The 19,991-nt window shown below is 48.5% G+C and overlaps 1 protein-coding gene across 1 annotated transcript in view; it reads right to left on the reverse strand.

Annotated features, from left to right (window-relative positions):
• Window positions 1-1,119: 1,119 nt before the first annotated feature.
• LOC146356452 (uncharacterized) overlaps window positions 1,120-19,991 on the reverse strand; it is a 56,640-nt gene continuing 37,768 nt past the window's right edge. The window contains exon 8 of the mRNA XM_084841110.1: window positions 1,120-2,034. Within this exon, the coding sequence (XP_084697236.1) occupies window positions 1,120-2,034 (915 nt within the window). The remainder of the gene's footprint in view (window positions 2,035-19,991) is intronic.

Here is a 19,991-nt window from a genome sequence, read left to right on the forward strand (position 1 = left end):
TCAAAGGCCAGGTGGGGAAGAGGAGCAAATCCTCCTGACCCTCAGGAAAAAATCAGCTCAAAGAGTAGATGAAGCAGCAGCAACAGGGAGACCAAAAGGCATTCTCAGGGCAGGATGTCCAGCAACAACCCTGAACACATTCTAATGCTCCAAGACGAGAGTCCTTAGAATCATAGAATCGTAGAGTTGGAAGGGGCCTACAAGACCATCGAGTCCAACCCCCTGCTCAATGCAGGAAGCCTGATTCCCAGGCGGTCTCCCATCCAAGTATTAACCAGGGCTGATCCTGCTTAGCCTCCGAGATCAGACGAGATCAGGCGCATAGACAATATTGAGCAGGCAGCTGTACCCACAGATCTATCCTTGTAGCGGTTTGGGCTGATGCAGTCACTTGGAGGCAAAGTTTATTCATCAGAGGCGATCAGACAGGTACCTAATCATAAGACTTTTGTTGTTTATTCGGTCAGTCGCTTCCGACTCTTCGTGACTTCATGGACCAGCCCACGCCAGAGCTTCCTGTCGGCCGTCGCCACCCCCAGCTCCCCCAAGCTCGAGTCCATCACCTCCAGAATATCATCCATCCATCTTGCCCTTGGTCGGCCCCTCTTCCTTTTGCCTTCCACTTTCCCTAGCATCAGCATCTTCTCCAGGGCATTCTGTCTTCTCATGATGTGGCCAAAGTACTTCAGTTTTGCCTTTAATATCATTCCCTCAAGTGAGCAGTCTGGCTTTATTTCCTGGAGTATGGACTGGTTTGATCTTCTTGCAGTCCAAGGCACTCTCAGACTACTCAGACACTATGTACGATGCTGGCTCCAGCGGAAGTTCATTGCCCACAACCAGCCATGCTGATGGACCTTTCTGCCACATTTTGAGCACTCCTTGTGTGAATTCTCTGTTGGTTATTAAGGTTTGATTAGTCAGATAAAGCTATATAATGATTCACATGTGTAACCTCACAAATGCAAACACTCTGAAAGGAAGATCTGAAGTCCTTTCCACATTCCAGGCATTTCAAGAATTCACAGGATTACTCCCTGTCTGGATTCTTTGATGAGGCCTCAGGTATGATGTTCTCCACCTGCAATTCCTTCCACACACTGAGAAGGTGTACAGTGTCTAGCTTGTGTGGAGTTTTTGATGTTTACAGAGGTGGTTCCATTGTCTGAAACTCTTTCCGCACTGTGAGCATGTATAGGGTTTCTCCCCTGTGTGAATTCTTTGATGGTAAAGAAGATTGGAGCTACAGCTGAAGCTCTTTCCACACTCTGAGCATTCAAATGGTTTCTCCCCAGTGTGGATTCTCTGATGGTAAGTGAGACTTGAGCTACAGTGGAAGCTCTTCCCACACTCCGAGCATTTATAGGGCTTCTCTCCTGTGTGGATTCTCTGATGGAAAATAAGGCTTGAGCTACAGTGGAAGCTCTTCCCACACTCCGAGCATTTATACGGCTTCTGCCCTGTGTGGATTCTCTGATGGGAATTGAGGCTTGAGCTACAGCTGAAGCTCTTTCCGCACTTTGAGCATTTATACGGCTTCTCCCCTGTGTGGATTCTGTAATGGGAATAAAGATTTGCTCTTTGGCTGAAGTTCTTTCCACACTTTGAGCATTTAAACGGCTTCTCTCCTGTGTGGATTCTGTGATGGGAAGTGAGGCTTGAGCTACTGCTGAAGCTCTTCCCACACTCCAAGCATTTATACGGCTTCTCCCCTGTGTGGATTCTCTGATGGGCAGTAAGGCCTGAGCTACAGCTGAAGCTCTTTCCACACTTGGAGCATTTAAACGGTCTCTCCCCTGTGTGGATTCTCTTATGGGAAGACAGGTTTGTACTCTGGCTGAAACTCTTTCCACAGTCTGAGCATTTATATGGTTTCTCCCCTGTGTGGGTTCTTTGATGTGCAGTCAGAGCTCCACTATCGATGAAGCTTTTTCCACACTCCAAACACTTGTGTGGTTTTTCCCCTGTGTGCACTCTTTGATGTCTAGTCAAGCTGTTTCTCTGACTGAAGCTCTTTCCACACTCTGAACATTTCAGTGATTTCTCCGCACTGTGCATTCTTTGATGTGTGCTAAGGCTTGATTTATTACTTAGGATTTTTGCAACTGGAGGGAACTTATTCCTTTGGTTTCCTTCAAGGCATACTTGGATTGGGATTTCAGGGAAGTCAGCCCTTTCAGAAGCAAGCGATTTCTTCCTCCACTTCTGTTTTGATTCAGTTTTCCTTTTCTCCACTTTGCCGTCTTTATCGGTCTCCCTCTCATCACCTGTAGGAACACAGAGAGAAACCTGATGAGGGAGAAATGGAACTTCAAATCAGGAAACAAAGCCAATTACCTGATGGGTAAGAAACAGAATGAAAAAGACTTAGTGGAGAAGCAGATCATGTTACACATTAAATGTCTTCCATTGACTGGAATCAATTAGAAGTCGAGATAACTTTGTATGCCCTGCATGCATCAAGTCCCAGGTTTGATGGTCATCTCCACTAAAAGTAAAAGGTAAGTCCAAGAAAACCTAGCATTGTATAGATGTTTCCCCACAAGCTGGATGAAAATGGTCTATCGCTTTGGGATATGATCACCCTTTCATAGTTGACAGAGTCTTTCCACCCCGGATATTTCCCCTAACAACTCTCCAGTGTTAAGCAGATGATATGTAAAGTTATTGACAAACTGGACCGTCTCTGGAGGACAATAATGAAGATGCAGAGGGTCCTGGAATGCTGAGGAAGCTGAATAAGTTTAGCCTGGAGAAGAGAGGATTACGAGTTCCATCTTTGAATATTTGAAGGAATGTCAACTGAACATGGAACACATTTATTTTCTGTTGCTCCAAAGCAGTCTTCCCCAACCCGGCGCCCTTCAAATGTGTCAGACTACAGCTCCCAGCATCCACAACTAGCATGCCCCACAGCCTTGCTGGCTGGGGATGATGGGAGTTGTACTCAAGCCTATCTGGAGGGCACCAGGTTGGAGGAGGCTTCTTCAGAGGTCGGAATCACAAGCTCAAATTACAAGGAAGGGCATGTTAAGTGAACGTTAGGAAGAACTTTCTGATGATACCAGTGGTTTGACAGTGACGTGGTTCTCACGTAACAGCAGCAAATCGTGGCTTAATTAACCCACGATTTGCCTCAGAGCCTGCCGCTGCCATTTTGATTATGAAATCAAATTATTGGCTTGGTCAGAGGTTGCTCCATGATGTCCAAACCTGGACATTATGGCCGGGTTCGCACGATCAGTGGGGGAAACTACGCAGTATGGATAGTTTCCCCCACCCTGCTGTGGCAGATCAAGCAAATCTTTCATATTTGCATGTCCTTCCCCCCACTGCACGATTAGGAAATTCTATAATCAAATGTTTCCAAGAGAATTCTGGAATTAAAAATGGGACTTCAGTGCCTAATACCACCCAGTATGGTCTTCTCGCCCAAGAGTAATTAAAATGTCTTAGCTCTGAGGTTTGACAGATGAGAGACAATTGTACCAGGCAATTAGAAATAGATCATTAGTACCCTTTTACAATTTAGAAAGGAGGTGTCAATGTTAAATTTAGTTTTACGACTTTCATTTAGTAGAATCTTGTAAAGTTATTAGATCAGATGGGCCATTAGATAAGTGACCAAGAGGCCTCACTGGAGATGGTAATTATGTAAGAGAAACAAGCTCAAAAGACAGGATGATGTCGAGTAACTATGTTTGTGTCACAAACATATCTGTAGCATGTCAAAGAAAGCTAAAATGTTTAAATAAGTATGTTGGTCCGCACATTAATCTCGATAAGATATTTCAAAATTCTATAATCTTAGACATATGAAGATTTAGAGTAGACATGCTATCTTTGGATTTCTTAGATAAGAAATATAAATGTGGTAAAAATAGTTTGTGGACATATTTTATAGCATCCAAAAAGTATATAAAGGAGGCTCAGAACAGGGAACAGTGGAAGCTCTCCTTGCGGATCAGCTTTCCCCAACGTGTTGCCTGTAGAATCAACCTGGTAAGCTTGATACTGATTATCCTTGAGAACTAGCAAATGTACTTGGCTCTGCTTAGAAGCCTTGTTTAAGCATTCATTCATTTATTTCATTTCTATACCGCCCAATAGCCAAAGCTCTTTGGGTGGTTCACAAAAATTGTACTCCAGCATATCTGGAGGACGCCATGTTGGGAGCAATTGATAGGATGGCTCCCTAAAAGAAGTAATAAATAAACAGCGTCCAAGGAACAGGCATGGACAGGGCATTGATATTGACAAAGAATAGCAGCCGTTCCTGCTTCCAGAATTAGCCAAGGAAAAGAGGATCCTTACCCAGAGAAGTCAGATTCATGTGACTCTCCTCCGTGACTTCTTTGTGCAGAGCCCTCCGGCCTGGATCTAAAAGAAAGCACTCCTCCACCGTGGAATACCCAACTACTTCCACAAATGGTTACCAGAGCCTAGAAGAAGAAAAGAACAACAATTCCTCCTCACAGGTCAAGTAGAAACCCCCAAAGACAGTAGAGGTGAGGTGGCTGGAGGTTCTTCTGAAGGATTCAAATCATCATGTGGCATTTTCCAGAGGGGAACCATTGCAGCAAAAACAATGCAGCGACTTCTGGCACCCTAAAGGCTAAGCATTTATTCCAGCATAAGCTTTCAAGGGACGCAGAAGTTTCAGATATGTGTAAAGTACATCTGGGGTAGGTGGGGAAGAGGGCTGTAAAGGGTCAGGTCAGAAGGAAATTCAAAGCAGGAAGCACAGACAGCGACAATCGCATTATTAACAGCAGCCATTCACAAAAAGCCAGTTGCGGCTGATAACTGTACTTATTTATGTATTTTATTTACAATATTTATATCCCGCTCCACATCAAAGATTTCAGAGCAGTGAACAACAAGATAAAAAAGTGAAACCCCATAATTAAAACAGTTAAAACGTTTTAAAAGAACAGATTCTGACTGAATAAAGAGCAGCTGGTCACTCAGGGAAGGCCTCTCGAGATAGCGATGTCTTCAGGAGGCTCCGAAAACACAGCATTGGTGCCTGCCTGGCCTCCAAAGGCACGGAATTCCATGGGAAGGGGGCCACCATGCTGAATGGCTAGTATTATTTCATTCATTCATTCATTCATTCATTCATTGCGTTTATATCCCGCCGTTTTTCCTCCTAAAGGAAATATGACATATTTCATATATGTATTTTTTATTTATTACTACATTTATATCCTGCCTCTTTTCCTCCAAGGAACCCAAGGCAGCTTACATTCTCCTCCTCCTCCTCCTTCTCCATTTTTATCCTCACAACAACCCTGTGAGGTGGTTGGGCTGAGAGTCTGTGATGGGCCCAAAGTCACCCGGCGAGCTTCCACAGCCGAGTGGGGACTAGAACCCGGATCTCCCGGCTCCCACTCCAGCACTCTCGCCAGCACACCACACTAATAATGGCCTTGTCACTGTCATTATTTCCCATGTTTAATTTCCTTCTGACTTCACGGTTTACAATTCTCCACCAGCACCGTATGTACTGTATATATATAATTGAAGCTCTCAATAACACTCCGTGGATCTGACGAAGTGGGCTGTAGTCCACAGAAGCTCATGTCAGAATAGAAGTATTAGTCTTTAAAGTTCCATACGACTCTTTGTTTTGACTCAAAATCTTTGTTTGAGATTCTTCCTGGGGGAAGCTTTCACGGTTCAGAGGAGGGCAATGAGGATGATCAGGGGACTGGAAACAAAGCCCTATGCAAAGAGACTGAAAGAACGGGGCATGTTTAGCCTTGAGAAGAGAAGGCTGAGGGGAGATATATTTTATTTATTTCATTTCTATATCGCTCAATAGCCGAAGAGATAGGATTGCGCTCCTCAAGTACTTGAAAGGTTGTCACAGAGAGGAAGGCCAGGATCTCTTCTCAATCATCCCAGAGTGCAGGACACGAATAATGGGCTCCAGTTACAGGAAGCCAGATTCCGGCCAAACATCAGGAAAAACTTACTGTTAGAGCAATACGACAATGGAACCCATGACCTAGGGAGGTGGTGGGCTCTCCCACACTGGAGGCATTCAAGACGAGGCTGGACAGCCATCTGTTGAGGATGCTCTGACTTGGATTCCTGCATTGAGTAGGGGGTTGGACTCGATGGCCTTGTAGGCCCCTTCCAACCCTACTATTCTATGATTCACAGATGCAGAGGGAAGGGATCAGTTTCTTTCAGGTCTGTGGGGATGTGCAGGGGACAGAGGCACCCAGGCTGTCTCTGATTCAACTACCTTACTAATTATTTTCCTATCTGGTCTACTGACTGCACAACAACGGTTTCCACTCCCCCATAAAGAGAAGGAGGCCTGGAATGAAGCACAGGGATCATTCCTCTATGAGGGAGAACAAGAGGTTGGAAAGTTGTTTCGTAAGGATTTTGTGTTTAGGTTTCTGTTTTGAGATCCATTTATTTCCACATTGCTTCAAACGCAATTCAGAGAGCTGGTTTGTTTCTTAAACTCTTGAAATGAAACTCGGTTTTAGACTCAAAAAGAGCAAGGTGGCTGCACTGGTCTATGAGAAGAGAAAAAAATCTGTCTGTGTGGGAGAAAATTTAAGTCCAAAACCCACAGCTGGGCAATATCTTTACTATGACCAACCAAAATGCCACAAAAGATTGTGCCAGCTTTCAAGTTCTCCAGAACTCTTCATCAGGCTAGTCTGTACAACCAAAAGCTGGGGATGGGGAAAGAAATGGGAAAGTCCCCAAACTGGGCCAGATATAGTGGCTGTAAGGTCTGCTACAGTTTTAGACTCAGTCTCAAAAGGGGAGATTGTGGGCTGAATGAATCAAGCCTTGGTAGGCATTGCAGGTATCTGGGGGTACCTAGCATTCTGTGACAACGCAGCCATGGCTGATGAGCCTCTTTTCTGAAAACATAAACAGCCAGCTGTAACTGGGATCAATCTCTTGCTCTGGGCAAAACGCACACGTTCCTGGGTAGGAGAGAGGAGCCAGCAAGAGAAACACAGAATCACAGAAACATAGGGTTGGAAGGGGCCTACAAGACCATTGAGTCCAACCCCCTGCTCAGTGCAGGAAGTCCCAGGCGGTCTCCTATCCAAGTACGAACCAGGGCTGACCCTGCTTAGCTTCCGAAATCAGACAAGATCGGGCGCATCCAGCCCTTTGCTCGATGTCACAGAATCGTAGGGTTGGAAGGGGCCTACAAGACCACCGAGTCCAACCCCCTGCTCAGTGCAGGAAGCCTGATTCCCAGGCGGTCTCCCATCCAAGTACTAACTAGGGCTGACCCTGCTTAGCTTCCGAGATCAGACGAGATCAGGCACATCCAGCACTTTGCTCATGATGGTAAAGCATCCTTCTCCAACTTAGTGCCCTCTGGATGTTTGGGACCACAACTCCCATCATCAGTGACCATTGGCCATTCTGGCTGAGGCTGATGGGAGTTGTAGTCCAAAACATCAGAGGGCACCAGACTGGGGTAGGCTGGGCTTGGGGGAAAAGGTCTTGTACCTGGCTTAGCAACAGTACATGTGAAAAGGCTCTTGGAGTTGTAGTCAATCCCAAGCTGAATAGGAGTCAGCAGTGTGATGTACCTGCAAAAAAGGCAAATGCAATTTTAGGCTACGCCAATAGAAGTCTAGTCTCAAAATCTCGGGCAGCAATAGCTGCGCTCTATTCTGCGCTGGTCAGACCTCCCCTCAAATACTGTGCCCAGTTCTAGACACCACACCTTGTGAAGGATTCAGATAAATTGGAACAAGTCCAGAGAAGGGCAACAGAGATAATCAGAGAACTCGAAACGACAAGGAAAGATTGAAAGAACTGGGTATATTCCTTGGGGAGGGGGCATGGCTCAAGGGTGGAACACCTGCTCTGCAGGCAGAAGGTCCCGGGTTCGATCTCCAGGTAGGGCTGGAAAAATTCCTTCCTGGAACCCTGGAGAGCCGCTGCTGCCAGTCAGTGTCGACAGCACTGAGCTAGATGGACCCATGGTCTGATTCAGTATAAAGCAACTTCCTATGTTTAGCCTTGAGAAGACAGAAAGGGGATATGATAGCACTTTTCAAGTACCTGAAGGGTCGTCACACAGAAGAGGGCCGCAACCTGTTCGCTCTCATCCAAGAGAAGACTGAGGGGAGATAGGATAGCGCTCTTCAAGGACTTGCAAGGTTGTCACAGAGAGAAAGGTCAGGATCTCTTCTCGATCATCCCAGAGTGCAGGACACGGAATAATGGGCTCAAGTGACAGGAAGCCAAACTCCAGCTGAACATCAGGAAAAACATCCTGACTGTTAGAGCAGTATGACAATGGAACCAGTGACCTAGGGAGGTGGTGGGCTCTCCCACGCTGGAGGCGTTCAAGGGGAAGCTGGGCAGCCATCTGCCAGGGATGCTCTGACTTGGATTCCTGCACTGAGCAGGGGGTCGGACCCAATGGCCTTGTAGGCTCCTTCCAACCCTACTATTCTATGATTCTATGACTGCAGGTCACGAAATGAAGGGGCTTAAGTGACAGAAAAGCAGATTTCGGCTGAATGTCAGGAAAACCCTCTGAAGGGGCAGAACAGTCAGACTGTGGAACCAACTGCCTAGGGAGGTGGTGAGCGCTACGTCCCTGGGCGTATTCAAGCAGAGACTGGAGGACTATCTGTCAGGGATGCTCTGAGATGGATTGCTGGACTGAGCAGGGCGTTGGGGTCGATGGCTGAAATGGCCCCTTCCATCATCCTCACACTCTTCTCAGGCCCCCGCCTTGCCCTGCCAATTGGCAATTGCCTCCCCACTTTGTCTCTCCCCCTGGCCCCTCTCCAAGCCCCCTCCCCAGAGCCGCTTTGCACTGATCACACCTGTACCCAGAGGTGCTTTGCACTGATCACACCTCTCCTTGGGCTGGATCTGGGGGTTTGTGGGGAGGGGGTAGGATCTCAGGCTGCCTCTTCTCAACACCCCCCTTGTCTCTCCCCAAGCCCCCTCCCCAGAGCTGCTTTGCACTGATCACACCTGTACCCAGAGGCGCTTTGCACTGATCACACTTCTCCTTGGGCTGGATCTGGGGGTTCGTGTGGGGGGGGTAGGATCTCAGGCTGCCTTTGTCTCTCCCCCAACCCCTCCCCAAGCCCCCTCTCCAGAGGCGCTTTGCACTGATCACACCTCTCCTTGGGCTGGATCTGGGGGTTCGTGTGGGGGGGTAGGATCTCAGGCTGCCTTTGTCTCTCCCCCAACCCCTCCCCAAGCCCCCTCTCCAGAGGCGCTTTGCACTGATCACACCTCTCCTTGGGCTGGATGTGGGGGTTCGTGTGGGGGGGTAGGATCTCAGGCTGCCTTTGTCTCTCCCCCAACCCCTCCCCAAGCCCCCTCTCCAGAGGCGCTTTGCACTGATCACACCTCTCCTTGGGCTGGATCTGGGGGTTCGTGTGGGGGGGTAGGATCTCAGGCTGCCTCTTCTAAACGCCCCCCTTGTCTCTCCCCAAGCCCCCTCCCCAGAGGCGCTTTGCACTGATCACACCTCTCCTTGTGCAGGATCTGGGGGTTTGTGGGGGGGGGGTAGGATCTCAGGCTGCCTCTTCGCAACACCCCCCCCCATCTCCTGCCCCTCTTCCTGACCCGGCCGAGCTGCTGGGCTTTTGTGCCTCCCCCTCCCCTGCCTGGCGCACCCACTGACCATCCGGTGTCCCCCCTCAAGCACTTTGCGCTCACCTGGCGCTGCCTGGAGGTGGGCGAGCCAAAGGCCACCTGGGGCGGAGGGGGGGGGCGGAGAGTGAGTGGGGGGGCCCGGAAGTGACGCACCTCTGCCTTCTTCCTCCAGGCCTCTCTAGCAAGCAGACGCTGGCTCGCTTTATCCCCCACCCCGCCACCCCCCAGCAAAAGGGACCGCGCGCCCTTCTCCTTTTTGGAGAGAGCGGAGCGAGAGAGACGCGCCGAGCAGCCGAGGCTGGAAGCCGCCGGGAGTCCAGCGGAGGCTGGTGGCTCTGATTTCGGTGGGGCTGTGTCTCCCTTCTGGGTTTCAGTCAGAACCAGCCAGAGCTCGCTGTCCAGGGTGCTGAAACCGTTGAGCAGGGGGTTGGACTCGATGGTCTTATAGGCCCCTTCTGTCCCTGCTGTTCTATGATTCTGTCTGGGGGGATGGGTTCAGCGTCTTGGATAGCTCCTTTAGAGGTCTGGCTGAAACCCAGAGCTGATTTCCCGCACGCGCAGAGCCCCCCCCCCCCAAAAAATAGCAGCTTCCCGACTCCACTGGGCTGTGCGTGTGTGGGGTGCATCGTGTGAATCATGGGCATAGGAACCTAAGAAGAGCCCTGCTCGATGAGACCAAGGGTCCATGTAGTCCAGCACTGTTCACCCAGTGGCCAGCCAGCTGCCCACAGGAAACCCACAAGCAGGGAAAGAGTGCAGCAGCACCCTCCCGCCCATGCTCCCCAGCAACTGGTGCACATAGGCTCACTGCCTCTGGTCCTGGAGGTAGCACATAGCCATCAGGACTATTTTATTTATTTATTTCATTTCTATCCCGCCCTTTTTTCCTCTTGCAAGGAACCCAAGGCGGCTTACATTTTATCCTCACAACAACAGCCCTGTGAGGTAGGTTGGGCTGAGAGTCTGTGACTGGCCCAAAGTCACCCAGTGAGTTTCCATGGCTGAGTGGGGACTAGAACCCGGTTCTCCCAACTCCCAGTCCAATACTCTCGCCGCTATACCACACTGACCAGTAGCCATTGATAGCCTTCTCCTCCAGGAATTTGACCAACCCCTTTTTAAAAAGCCATCCAAATTGGTGGCCATCACTACAGCATGGGATAGTGAATTCCATAGTTTGACTCTGCATGATGTGAAGGAGTCCTTCCTTTGATCTGTCCTGAATCTCCCACCAATCAGCTTCATGGGATGACCCCACTGGGTTCTAGCATTATGAGAGGGAGAAAAACGTCTCCCTGTCCACATTCTCCACACCATGCATCATTTTGTAGACCTCTATCATGTCCCCGCATTACCCTCCTTTTTTCCAAGCTAAACAAGCCCAGCTGTTGTAACCTTGCCTCATAGGGGAGATGCTCCAGCCCCTTTTTGTTGTTTATTCAGTCAGTCGCTTCCGACTCTTCATGACTTCATGGACCAAGCTTCCTCTTGGCCGTCACCACCCCCAGCTCCCCCAAGCTCGAGCCCATCACCTCCAGAATATCATCCATCCATCTTGCCCTTGGTCGGCCCCTCTTCCTTTTGCCTTCCACTTTCCCTAGCATCAGCCTCTTCTCCAGGGTGTCCTGTCTTCTCATTATGTGGCCAAAGTACTTCAATTTTGCCTTTAAGATCCTTCCCTCAAGCGAGCAGTCTGGCTTTATTTCCTGGAGTACGGACTGGTTGGATCTTCTTGCAGTCCAAGGCACTCTCAGAATTTTCCTCCAGCACCACAGTTCAAAAGCATCTCTCTTCCTTCGCTCAGCCTTCCTTATGGTCCAGCTCTCGCAGCCAATGGATCACTTGAATTGCCCTTTTCCCAACTCTACTTTCTCTTTCTATAGGGGCGGATGGTGGCCAGAACCAGACACACAGTATTCCCCATGTGGTTGCACCAGAGATGGGCTTGGGATGCCTCCAGCTGCGCTGGGCTGCAATTCCCAGAGGTTGCAGAAGCTTGCTGCAACGGCCTAGAGAGCTGCAGCTAATGGTCAGTATACAAATGGAATAAATCAATAATTAGACACCCAGCATTCCTCGGCCAGCTGGCTGTGGATGCTTGGAGTTTATTTATTTATTATTAAATTTATTAATCGCCCATCTGGCTGGTCACCCAGCCACTCTGGGCGATGTACAACATACAATAAAACAGTTTAAAACAATAAAGTTCTACAATAAAAACATTTTCTAAAATACCCTAACCCACCCCAAATGCCTGCCTGAACGACCACGTTTTTAATGCACGATGGAAGCTCATTAAAGAGGGAGCATGGCGGAGTTCCCTAGGGAGGGAGTTCCACAGAGTGGGGGCCACCACAGAAAAGGCCCTCTCCCTCGTCCCCACCAGTCTAGCTGTCCTGGCTGATGGGACAGAGAGAAGGCCATTCGAGGCTGATCTTGTTAAGCGGCCTGTCTGGTGCTGCTGGAGGCGCTCCTTAAGATAGGCTGGGCCAGAACCATATAGGGTTTTAAAGGTCAAAACCAACACCTTGAATTTGGCCCGGAAAACAACTGGTAACCAGTGCAACTCCTTCAGCACTGGAGTGATGTGATCTCGCCGGCGGCTGCCTTTAATCAGGCGAGCCGCCGTGTTCTGTACCAGCTGCAGCTTCCGAACCGTCTTCAAGGGTAACCCCACGTAGAGCGCATTACAGTAGTCTAAACGAGAGGAGACCAGGGCATGTACTACCGATGGAAGCAGATCATCGGGAAGGAAGGGGTGCAGCCGCCGTATCAGATGGAGTTGATACAGCGCTGTCTGGCTCACAGCTGACACCTGAGCCTCCATGGACAGCTGTGAGTTCAAAATGACCCCCAGGCTGCGGACCTGGTCTTTCAAGGGTAGCCGTACCCCATTCAACACCAGGTCAACATCCCCCAGCCTCCTTGGAGTTGTAGTCCGAGACACCTGGAGGGTCCCAGGTTGGATGAATTTTGTTACATTTCATCTTCCTCCCAAGGGGGTTACAATCCAAAATGCAAAACGCAAAAGGGGGTTGACCCGAGAGGTACGGAGGTGTGTGAATGCACAGACATATGTTCTCTTTCATATGTTTTGGCCATGTGCTCAAAGATCCTTCTATGTGGGAGTCAGAGAATGAGTGGAGGCAGTCAGTGGAGGCCAGGAAACCCTTAGTCTGGAGAGCTGAGCATCAATGCAGGGAAGAGATCTTTGCAGGGCAAGGAGGGCAGGTTACAGTTGAAAGAAAACCGTTTACATGGGATTGATATAGCGCAGCCTTTTCCAAGTTGGTGCCCTCCAAATGCGTTTGAATGCAACTCCCATCATCCTCAGCCAGCACTCTCAGACTGATGGGAATTGGTGCCCAATACATCTGGAAGGCATGAGGTTGGGGAAGGCTGATATAGTAGAGCAGGCTTCCCTTTTATGAATGTGCTCAGAAAGATAGAGTGGGTGGAAGCCAATTTTAGTCCTACTTAGAGTAGACCCATTGAAGTGAATGAGACTGCTGTTAGTCACAACTAACTTAAGTCCCATTCATTTTGACTGGTCTATTCTACAGAGTACTAACACTGGATACTACCCACTGAGAGCACGTTTATATAAAGATGTCTTTCCCATATAGAAAGATAGGTAGTTTTAAGCATTTTATTTATTACTTCTACATCCTGCCCCTCCTCCAAGGAGCCCTTGGCCGTGTCATTCCCCACATCCGTCTCCGTCCTCCTTCTCCCCCCTGCCAGGACTTCTCCCCCCACTTCTCACCAAATCGGTGCTTTTCGTGTGCCTCTCTTAATAATTAGAACAGTTAGTCTGTATTAATGAAATGTAACCCTACAAATGCCGCGTGTCTTAGTCTGATCTTTAGAATGTATGTTTAAGTCCTTTCAATAAATTACTCCTGGGTAAAGCAACTGTGTCTTTTAACCTCCAAATTCCCCTTATGATGCCATGCATTGGAGTCAAATAGTCTTTCCAGAGAGTTAAAGGTGGCTTGAAAATAGAATCATAAAAGAGTAGGGTTGGAAGAAGCCTACAAGACAATCAAGTTCCACCCCCTGCTCAATGCAGGAGTCCAGGTCAAAGCATCCCTGACAGGTGGCTGTCCAGCCTCATCTTGAATGCCTCCAGGGTGGGAGAGCCCACCACCTCCCTAGGTTGAATTGCTATTCGTGCTGTGAGCACACACAGCCTCTCTTAAACTGGATTTTCCCAGGTTTGATATTGTTCTCAAAACACTGCAAAGCCTCGCAGATGCCCCCACTAGACAGGTTTTCCATGCTCCTCTATTTAATCAGATTGCTCAGGAAAACCCCACTCCTATGAGTACAGGCAGCGGAATAATTTCATTTATTCCCAAAAACTAGCGTCACAAAAACTCACTTCCAAATGTTTTACTTTCCATTTTATTTTTTAAAATACAGAGGAGTACATGGTACGAGAAGCATAAAACATAACAAACAGAAAGAATTCTAAGGAGCTTAGAATCTAACAAGAAAGTAATATTAAAGAGCTAGGCTTACTTTCAGAATCTTACCATGGCTACACAGAGTTGAATGAGATGCACAAATGCAGCTCATCCTGAGAACTCATGCTGCATGACGCAGCTGGATGTTACTGCTAACTGTGGTTAAACAACCCATAGACATGGCCATGGCAGAGCGAGGGAGCATGGTGCCTCCTGCTTGCTCGCCACTTCCATTTTTTTTTTTTCTGGACCACCAAACCCCCATTCCAGAGTTGTTGTCATGATGTGCAAACCTAGCACTATGAGTTCTTGAGGAAGAAACAACCTGGAGCTTTAACCCATGGTCTGTTGTTGGAACCCAGAGTGCTGGGTTCGCACGTCACGGCAATAATCGAGAAACATTCCTGTGTTGTTTGGAGATCTGGAAAGAAAGCGGAAGGGCGAGGATGTGGGAGGGAGTGTGCTCACTCCCTCCAGTGCATCCAGGGTGAACTATGGGTTGTTTAACCCAACCCATAGTTAGCCATTATGTGAGAACTGGGTCTACTTTGAACTCTTCATTTCAAAACTGTTTCCTACTAAATATCAATCTGATGAACCTCCTCCCCCACCCCCGATAATCTTAAAACATGGCTCTTCCTTTTAATCCTACTGAGATACAAGGGAAAACTTTGACCCTGTTGTGCTATCAACAAGAAACTAGGCCAGAAGGTGAAGAGAGCATGAATTTGCTGGGGAAAGTTGAATATGGAAGAACTTGTTGAGGTGAGAGTGAATCAGACAGAAGATAACCAGGAAAAAGGTTGACTAACACTGGAACCAATGACCTAGGGAGGTGGTGGGCTCTCCCACACCGGAGGCATTCAAGATGAAGCTGGACAGCCATCTGTCAGGGATGCTCTGACTTGGATTCCTGCACTGATCAGGGAGTTGGACTCGATGGTCTTATAGGCCCCTTCCAACCCTTGTTGTTGTTGTTCAGTCGTTAAGTTGTGTCCGACTCTTCGTGACCCCATGGACCATAGCACGCCAGGCCTTCCTGTCCTGTGCTCTCTCCCAGAGTGTGCTCAAGTTCATATTTATTGCATCAGTGATGCTATCTAGCCATCTCATCCTCTGCCATCCCCTTCTCCTTTTGCCTTCAATCTTTCCCAGCATCAGGGTCTTTTCCAGTGACTTTTCTCTTCGCATTAGGTGGCCAAAATATTTGAGCTTCAGCTTCAGTTCAGTATCTGTCCTTCCAATGAGCAGTCAGGGTTGATTTCCCTTAGGATTGACTGATTTGACCTCCTTGCAGGCCAGGGGACTCGTAAGAGTCTTCTCCAGCACCACAGTTCGAAAGCATCGATTCTTCGGCGCTCAGCCTTCCTTATAGTCCAGCTCTCACAGCTATATGTTGCTACTGGGAAAACCATACCTTTGATCATACGAACCTTTGTCGGCAAGGTTGTAAGATAAAAAGTCCTTGCTTTCGGTTTAGAAGAAAAGAATGCCAGGCAGGCAGCAGTGGATCCAACACTATTTTATTGAACGTTTTGCAAAACGGGTGCAGAGCAGTCTGGACCCCGAGACACGTGTGCAAAAGCCCTTTATATCATATCGCTTCTATTGTTCTTACCAGTAACCAATGAAACAGTTAGTACATCGGCTCACTAAGTTAATATCCAATAAACAGTCACTATCAGCTTACCAAGCCGTTAGTCATGAGCGCGTCAGTATGATTCCCTTTTTGCTCTGCCTATATTTTCCCGCCACTCGGGCTCTTACGTAACTTGAGACGCCAATGGTTATGGAGTCTCCTTTTTCTAACAATTCCCTCCTTTAAGTCTTTATTCACGTCTTAAAGCATTTAAAACGGAGTTTCTTTATCAGCACAATAAAGCAAGAGCATCTGTTTTGACAGAGCGGTTTCAATTAACCGCTGGGATAAGCCTCTAGCGCAGGGGATAATGCAACAACCAAATAACACTATAACTCCTATCATCACTACAAGCGAAATAAGGATTGAGGCTGCTAGGTGTTTCCATTTTCCAAACCATCTCTCCAACCAGTCAGTCACGGGGTTGTTAATCCCTGAATTCTTGGCTAATTCTTCAGACAAGGCGGTGAGACCCTGCAAAGCCCTTGTTACCGTGCCATCTGGGGCAGTGTTGTTAGGGATGAAGGTGCAACACCGTCCACCTAGCATGACACAAACCCCTCCTTTTTCTGCTAACATCATATCAAGAACACGCCGATTTTCCCAAGCCATTTGGCTGGTGGCATCTAGCTGCTCAGCCAATCCTTTTACAGCATCTCGAGTATAGTTTATAAACCTCTGTTGATTATAATAAACGTAATTGATCCAATCTACATTTTTGTTAATGGTCACCCACCAAAACAGGGTAGATTCAAATCCTGCAGAGATTTGATTTCTTCCTTTGAACTCATCTGGCACTCCCCTTGGTACTCCTATGGAGTCAATATATATTTGATCATCAAAAGGGGTTACTGATCGTTTCTGCCGGGGTTGGCCAGTCTTCTCTGCTGGATGGTATGCAATTGAAAAGGGGACTGCCAACTGAACTAACCCACAAGCTCCGGACCAATTGGAGGGCAATACCTCATACAACTCTAGGCCACCACAATACCACCAGAGATCAGCTCGTGGGATTGAAAGGGAATTATTCCTAAAGCGGGTGGAATTAACACATCTTACTTTACTCGTCAGGTTCCCTATATGCCCCTCTGTGTCTGCAAGGTTTCGGTGTATGCATCCGGTATGGTTTCTTCTTTGCAGGAAGACTGTGGAAGGTCTGACACGATCCTTTGATTTGAGTGGGGGGTATAATTTATTGAGGGTTTGGCATTCCTCCTCTCCCCATGCATCAGGGTGTTGGAACAAACGGATCACGCAGGTGAGGAGGGAAGGAGTGTCCCATCCCAGTGGAAAGGGCAGCACCTTTGCTACAGATCTCCCTGTGGCACAAACAAAACAGTCAGACTTATTTAAAGACTTGGCTGTATACTTTATCCACTCTAACCACACATTATCAGTTTCCTCTGTTATTGGGATCCCTAACCTGGTTCTCCAGGGACACCTCTCTTTCTCAGGGATCTGTACCAGAAGTGGTCTGAGGGGTGTTGGTGTGACATTTCGGGGTTTTATCTTAAAGCTGTCAAGCCCAAGTCCTTGAGGTATCACCATCCACGTTAATATTTCTTTAACTAACATTACCAACACCACCCACAATACTTGCTTCATATTACAAGTTTTTTGTAATTCGAACCCGAGCTTTTCCCAGATGTTGTGACTTGTATATTACAGGCGATTGTGGCTCCTGGATGGCTTCTTCGCCTGTGTCCTTGGCAGCTTCCAGAGGGGTGCCAGGGAGCAAAGGACCGTTGCCTGTGTCCTCCTGTTCTTTCCAAGTGACAGAAGGAAGCGAGGGTCGCTTAAATGGCTTTATCCGGCTGCAATGTGTCCATTTACTAGAACCCACAAGCTTTACACACGAGTGACTGGTTGGTCCCACCAAATAAGGCCCCTCCCACCCTTCCTTTAAAGCTTCTTTATTCCACTTTTTCAGCAACACCTCGTCTCCCGTCTGGAAGAGATGGATAGGTGCATCTAACGGCAGTCTCTGAAACGGAACGGAATAAGCTCGTAGCTGTGAAAGAACAGACTGTAGAGAAGTCAACTGATCCCTTAGCATCTGATCACCCACCTCCCACTTGACTTCCTCCCTCCTTCCGCAGTGTACCCGAGGCAGGAACCCAAACATCAGTTCAAAGGGGGACAATTTTATGTCCTTTCTTGGCATCCTTCGAAGCTTTGTTAAAGCTATTGGCAGAGCCTCAACCCAAGTGAGCTTCACCCCTCGTTGGAGTTTGGTTAAAGTCTCCTTGAGGCTCCGATTGATTCTTTCAACCTGTCTACTTGCCTGGGGCCTCCAGGGGCAATGTAAATGCCACTCTACTCCCAGAGCTTGTGCCAGCCCCCGTGTAATAACTGAGGTGAAGTGTGAGCCCTGATCGGACTCTATAACTTCGGGCAGGGGGAACCGGGGCACCACCTCCTGTAACAATTTAGCAACAACAGTTTTAACTTGGCAGTTCCTACATGGAGACGCCTCTACCCACCTTGTTATTTGACACACTATTACAAGCAAATACCTGTAACCCCTACATGGTGGCATTTCAGCAAAATCAATCTACACCCTCTGGAAAGGATAGTAGGCCTATGGTCGCCCTCCTTTTGGAGGAGGGGGTGCCCTGGGAGGGTTGGTTTTCTGGCAGACTTTATAGGTTGCGGCCAGTCGGTGGGCACATACAGTTATGATAGAGGAGACAAACAGCCTCTTGCAATAGTCAATCATGGCTGATGCTCCAGGGTGTCCAAGAGAATGGTGAACTTGTTTTAGAACAACCCTCTGCAGGGTCTGTGGAAGAAGCAGTCTTCCATCTGTCATCTGGATCCATCCGTCATCGCAGGGACTTATTCCGTGTTCTTGTGCCATCCGTAACTCAGCAGGGGAGTATGTGGGGCGCTCTTTTCTTTTGGGTAGAATGAGGAATGTTCCTTGGATTCCCTCTCTGGCTGCTCTTTTTGCGGCCTCATCTGCCTTCTGGTTTCCCTGTCTCCATTTTCCCTCTTTTTCTTTCCCATGGGCTCGGACGTGGACAACAGCTACTTGTGAGGGTAACTGGAGGGCATCCAGAAGATCCACTATTAGGCCGCCATTAGCCACTGGCGATCCGTTTGCTGTAAGGAATCCCCTCTCTTTCCACAGTTGCCCATGAGCATGCACAACGGCGAAGGCATTTTTGCTATCAGTATAAATATTTACTCGCTTTCCCTTGCTGGCTTGCAGGGCTCTTGTCAGGGCTACCAGTTCAGCGGATTGGGCGGAGAAATGAGGAGGCAGCCTTTCCTCGCGCACACTCTCCTCTAGAGTAACGACGGACGCGCCTGTGTAGCGCCTTCCATCCAGCATATAGCTAGATCCATCTACAAACAGATCTCTGGCTCCCTCTATTGGTTCATCCTCAAGGTCTGGTCGGCCTTTGGTGTCTAGGTCTAATACTTCAAGGCAGTCATGATTAGGGATGGCGGAGAATTTCTCCCTGAAACTTCGGGGGGCCGAGCGCCAACGTGTTTGGCCCCCCGAACAAGTTTCAGGGAGAAATCCTCTGCACCCCCCCCCTGGGACGGGACTTACCTTCACCGAATGTCCCTCCCGGTGGCTGGTCCGGCCGGTGGTTCGGCGGGTGTTCGAGTGAGGCGGGAGCGGCAGCCGGTCTTTTGACCGGCTGCCGCCGCCGCCATTGCAATGAAAGGAAAAAAAAAACAAACGCCCCCTGATAGGCTACGTGACGATTCACGTAGCCTATCACGGCTAGATTTGCAAAGTCAGCTGTGATCGGCTACGTGAATTCCCCCCCACCGTGAACGGCCTTCGACGACAGGTAAGTGACTTTCGTCCACCCCTAGTCATGATCTGGGAGTCCTGATCTGTTTGTGCCCAGTAATGTTGGCAGTAGTGTGGTGATATTAAAGCTAGAGCAAGCCTTAAAAGTGAGGTTTTCGTTTGTTAGTAAACCTATTTCATATCGGGAATGCCGGGCTGGGTTGAGAAATTTGCTTCCTCCTCCTGATCCCAAAATTTGTGGCACTCCATGCGGCACCCAAACTTCAATGGGTCCTCCCATTGTCAATTTCTCCGCTTCAGCGCAAACCAGAGCCGTTGCCGCTACTGCCCTCAGGCAACTTGGCCATCCTCGTGCTACGACATCTAGGACCTTGGAATAATATCCCACTGGTCTCCAAGAGGGCCCTTTTCGCTGGCAAAGCACTCCCGAAGCTATGCCCTTATTTTCATGCACATAAAGTCTAAATGGCCGGCTGGGATTTGG

This window comes from Heloderma suspectum, chromosome 2 (assembly GCF_057233095.1).
Source record: "Heloderma suspectum isolate Gila_16-S chromosome 2, 16-S_ref, whole genome shotgun sequence".
Classification (NCBI taxonomy): domain Eukaryota; kingdom Metazoa; phylum Chordata; class Lepidosauria; order Squamata; family Helodermatidae; genus Heloderma; species Heloderma suspectum.